The following is a 5053-nucleotide window of genomic DNA, read 5'->3' on the forward strand; positions in this document are numbered from 1 at the left end:
CATTAGCACCTCTAGTAATATATTTACTGAGAAAAATGGTGACATGTTCAATACTTATTTTACCCGCTGTATTTTAGAAGACTTCCCTGGGAATGCTGTGTGTCAACTCCTCTTCTTGTGTTTTCTGCTGTAGAACGTGACCCCAAAGGAAACCTCCTTCATGTTGCAGTGCGACTGGGTTTGGTTCATCTTGCCTGTTTCTTACTTCATCAACGGAGAAGTCAGAGTGTGCTGATGTCACCTAACGAGGACCAAGAAGAACCGCCACTCCAGCTGGATCAGAGGGACGGGCTTCATTCCATGTTCAGGATGCTCGCAGAGTAAGGCTACGGTTGTAAACATATTTTACATTCAGATGTAATGTGTCCATGTTGGTTAGAAAAAGTTACTTTTACATGATGAAACGTCCCATTAAAAATGTTTTTCAACACAATATAAAACAGGTGAAAACTTTTAAAGCTGCAAAACAGAAACATCAGATCACAAACTGCAGGTGTCGTGAAGCAGCAATTCTGCCTCGTTACATCTTATTCCTCCAGTTTACACCTGAACCTGCTGAGCTCAGTTGACCTGAAAACAAAACAAAAACAACCCCCAGCAACTTTACTTATAAAGGCAAATAAACCGAAACTAAAAAGGTTTGACTAAAGTTATCTGTTTAGCTGTTTATGATTGAATCATGCAGCTGAAGGTCAGTTTAACAAATGACATTATTGAAAAAAATATATAAAAATATCAGTATAAGTTATTGACTTGTACTCCACAAGTTAAATAGGGAAATGTTTAACTTTATAATTTAAACTAAGTAATACATGTAAAAAATGTTAAAATAACATTTTTAAAAATATACAGAACCCCGAACATCTCCCAGAGCCAGAGTTGTAAAGTAACTAAGTACAAATATTTTGTTACTGTACTTAAGTAGAAATTTTGGTTATCTATACTTTACTTGAGTAATTATTTTTCAATGTACTTTTTACTTTTACTCATTACATTTTTACACAATTATCTGTACTTTCTACTCACTACATTTTTAAAAAGGTAACAAGTAGAAAGTTGTTACTCCTATTTTATTCTGAGTTATTACTTTAAAAAATACTATCCTGATAAATTGTGTCTCCTGGATAGAGTGAATTTAATTGTGGTTGGATGAGATGTATAAATATATACCATTCTGACACACTATTACTTTGTACACAACCCATCACAGCTGCACGCCATTAGAAAAATATTTTTTGGAGAAGTCACCTCCCAATAAATGTCATTTTGGAAAATCTAACTGCTCACCTTTACTCAGTACTTTTACTTTTAATACTTAAGTAGATTTTATGTCAGAAATTTACTTTTGATACTGAAGTACAAAAAATATCAGATACTTCAAGACTTTTACTCAACTAATATTATTAGAGGAGACCTTAACCTTTACCAAAGTATTTTTCATGATTAGATATTTGTACTTTTACTCAAGTATCATTTTGAGGTACTTTATGCAACACTGCCCAGAGCTTTGTTAAATTCATTATTAGGAAATGGAAATATGATGTCACCACATCAAACCTGCCAAAAATAACCCTGATGGAGCTTTTGCAACTCAGTATTTCATTTTTTAAAACAAGTGGATTTTTTTTACTAAATGTTGTGAAATATTAGGTCAGAGCATGGTTAGTAAGGACATGACACACCACCTTCAATCACCACATGACAAAATATTTAGATTCTTTTCTGCAAACTGCTCCCCAGCTGCTGCTGTCCATGTAAAAACATGTTCTCTTCATATCAAAATCTGATTTTTTCAGAAAGTTATTATAAAATCCTGGTAAAATAAAGAAAATCACCAGTTCTTAATACTTACTGTATCTAACAGTACGTTATGTTCTTTCCTGTGCAAATGCAGCATTCACTCTGTTGTGTGTGCCATGACTTTTGGTGTTTAAAGTGTTTAACTTAAAAAAAAATCCACACTGAATCCCACAGAAATAACTTCATTTTAAAACATTGTTCTCTAAAATCTGCTTCAGCTTTCTTGCTCAATTTTTTAAACTATTTTAGCTTAAGCTTTTGGTTTAAGGTACAATTTTCCTACTTTAAGATTTTACCAACTTTAGCTAATTTAGTTCAGATTTTTAGCTACTGTTATTTTAGGCTTTGCTTCTGTTTTGCTACTTTTACCAACTGTATTGCTAATTTTAGCTTTAGCATATGTTTAGTGACTTTTTAGCTAATTTTAGCATCTGTTTAGCTTATTTTAAACATTTTATTTGCTTTTCTGGGATCTTCTGTTTTGCTAATCTTTGCCATGGTTTGGTTCTTTTAATCTTCTGCTCTGTAGCTTTTAGTTTTTAACTTGTATTTTGCAGCTTTTAGTTATCGTATTTTAGTTAGTGTTTTGCCCATTTCAACTTGCGTTAGGGTTATTTTAACTTCTGTTTGTCTTTAACTGTAAAACAGTAAATTTGGTAAAGTCATTCAGTTTTTGATATTTCATTGAAAATGGAGTTTCTTTTATTTTAATAGTATTTTTGTCACTTCTTCCTTTCTCCTCCTATTCCTCATCAGGTCTTCAAGACTTGCGGTTGGCCCTCTGCTGGGAGTTTGGTGCTTATGGTCTGACAGCTCCTGCATGCTGAGGTTTTGTCCAAAGTTGGGTTCTGTAATCCTCACTGTGCGCCAGCCTCCTGGTAGCTGTCCTCACGATGCCATCATGGTCCTTCAAGAAAAACTGCGAGACCTCAGAATCCACAAACTGGTGAGATCAAACTACAGAGAACATCGTTATGTTATTCTGATTACATCTTTAGCTCCATGTATTAGTTTTAACAATATTGAACCACAGGATTGTTAAAATGAGTTAATTCAATTTTTTTTCATAAGATCCAGGCGTCAGTGAGCGACTGCAGGATTAATCAACAGATTTATCACTGAGGGAATATTAAAGGGGACCTATTATGCAAAATTCACTTTTTAAAGATTTTTTAACTCAACTTTGGGTATGTACTTAAAAAAACAGTGCTAGGACCAAAAAAATGCACCCAGAGGCATATTTACTGTAAGTAAATGTATTTTTAATGTATATTAATGACAAGTTTTATACGTCCGTCATTTTGTGATGTCACAAGCCGTACGACAACCCACCGGAACCTGCGTTCAGCCCCTTACCTAGCAACCCCCAGGTGAGGCTCCACCTCCTCAGTATAAAAGCCCGTCACGGTTGTTGTTGTGTAATGTGCAGCTCATTTCACAGCAAGCCTCCAATAGGGCAATGGGTAGAGTGTTGGACCAGAGAGTGGGAGACCAGGGTTTGAGACTGGCTTGGCCACAAATTTATTATTTATTTACTTTTGTTCGTTATGAACACATTTTCTCATGTACCTCTATTGTTTAGCTTAATAAAGCCTTGTTAAAGCCTATTTGTTAGAGTTTCTGAGGTATTTTGACCGCTGCTGCTCCCTGCTCTGGTAACAGCATGCAGAGTGAGCGCAGAGCAGAGGAGGGGGAGAAAAAAAAGAAGCTGCGACCGACTCTGCCTCTGGGTCTCATATGGTTGTACAATGGAGCTTCTGCTATTATTAACCATGCTAACGTAAACGCTGGCTTTGGAGGGAGGAGTTAATGTCAACAGATTTTTGGAGGGCGTTACCAACAGAGCTCATTAACATAAACAGATCTTCTGAACAGAAGTCAGAGCAGGCAGAACTAGAAAATGGGAAATTTTATTATCTGAGAATTATTTTGTGCATTAAATTGAACGAACATGGTCTGGATAGCCCTCAGACATACCATAAAAATTTCTAGGATCCATAATTGGTCTCCTTTAAAGATGACACAGAACAACTTTTTTTAGTTATTTTAAAAAATATGAACCATAGGATCGCTAAAGTGAGTTAATTCAGTTCGTTTTGTTTGATATGAGATGGACGTCTATCACACAATAAATACATCGTGATCCACTAGCCTCGTTTGGTTCCATGCTGCTGGGTTCATTTCTCATTGTGTACATGTGAGCAGGACCTGGCCAGCTCCTGCTGTGGTTTTATGAATGAACCGAGGGAGCTTAAAGCTTAAAGCTGGACTGCTGGGATTTCGCGGAACTGTCTTGTGAAAGAGGTAGTTGTTTGATCCTTGTGTAGCTTTTACTCATCACAGTTTGAACATTTGTTTCTGTTCAAGATCAATGTGCTCAGAGCTGATGCTGACGGAGACACAAGAGATGGAGATGAAGGTCATCTGAGTCATGAAGGTATTATTGACTCATCTTTTTTAGCTAAGTATTTGCTAGGATCTGCAGTCGTCTGGTCACCCAAGAAATTTTATTATGTCCAGTCCTGAGTTTGTCTCTGATGTGTTCTTGAGGTTCTCCGCACACTTTGAAAATACATCCAGACACACAGAGACCCCCCACCCACCCACCCCACCCATATATAATTAAAATAGAAAAGCATCTATAAATACTAAATAGTGTAACGATTTCAGATTGTTCCAGAATATTGTTAAAGCTCTATCATGCAAAACAGAAGCCATATGTGGAACTCTTTTTTTGAATCCACAGACACTACATCCTCCATTCTAAAGAGGAGGGACCATCCAGCCTGTTCTCAGCTCACAGCTCAAAACCCTGCCTCTCTGATGGCATGGGGGTGCATTAGTGCCTGTGTCATGGACAGTATATTACGTTATAAACTTTATTCATTTCATAAAACAAAATTATATGTACAATAAAAAAGAAAATACAAATAAAATGTAAAGAAAGGTGGCAGAGAGAAGAAAAAACCTTATAATATCTGCCCCCTTTTTCTCAAATATAGATTCAAACTACAGTACAAGGATTTTCAGTTAACAAAACAAAAACATTGAAACTTATTAGAACAACAAAGTGAATAACTACATCTTAAACCATTGCATATTTTTTGACAGCCCAGTCTTTATCATTGTCTTAAATATGCATATTGATGTGGCACTTTTAACATTGGGCCTCATGCAAGAACCGTTCGTACGCACAGATTTGTTCTTAAATTGTGCGTACGAGTGATTTAGGAGAATTTGTGGCATTCACCAA

The 5053-nt window shown here is 36.0% G+C and overlaps 1 protein-coding gene across 1 annotated transcript in view; it reads left to right on the forward strand.

Moving 5' to 3' along the window:
- arhgef28a (Rho guanine nucleotide exchange factor (GEF) 28a) overlaps window positions 1-5053 on the forward strand; it is a gene marked incomplete at its 5' end in the record, with an annotated part of 138846 nt that overhangs the window by 29929 nt on the left and 103864 nt on the right. The window contains 3 exon segments of the mRNA XM_014028387.1: window positions 134-320; window positions 2557-2746; window positions 4168-4237. Of these exon segments, the coding sequence (XP_013883841.1) occupies window positions 134-320; window positions 2557-2746; window positions 4168-4237 (447 nt within the window).

The sequence above is a fragment of the Austrofundulus limnaeus genome, unplaced genomic scaffold (assembly GCF_001266775.1).
Source record: "Austrofundulus limnaeus strain Quisiro unplaced genomic scaffold, Austrofundulus_limnaeus-1.0 Scaffold755, whole genome shotgun sequence".
Taxonomy (NCBI): domain Eukaryota; kingdom Metazoa; phylum Chordata; class Actinopteri; order Cyprinodontiformes; family Rivulidae; genus Austrofundulus; species Austrofundulus limnaeus.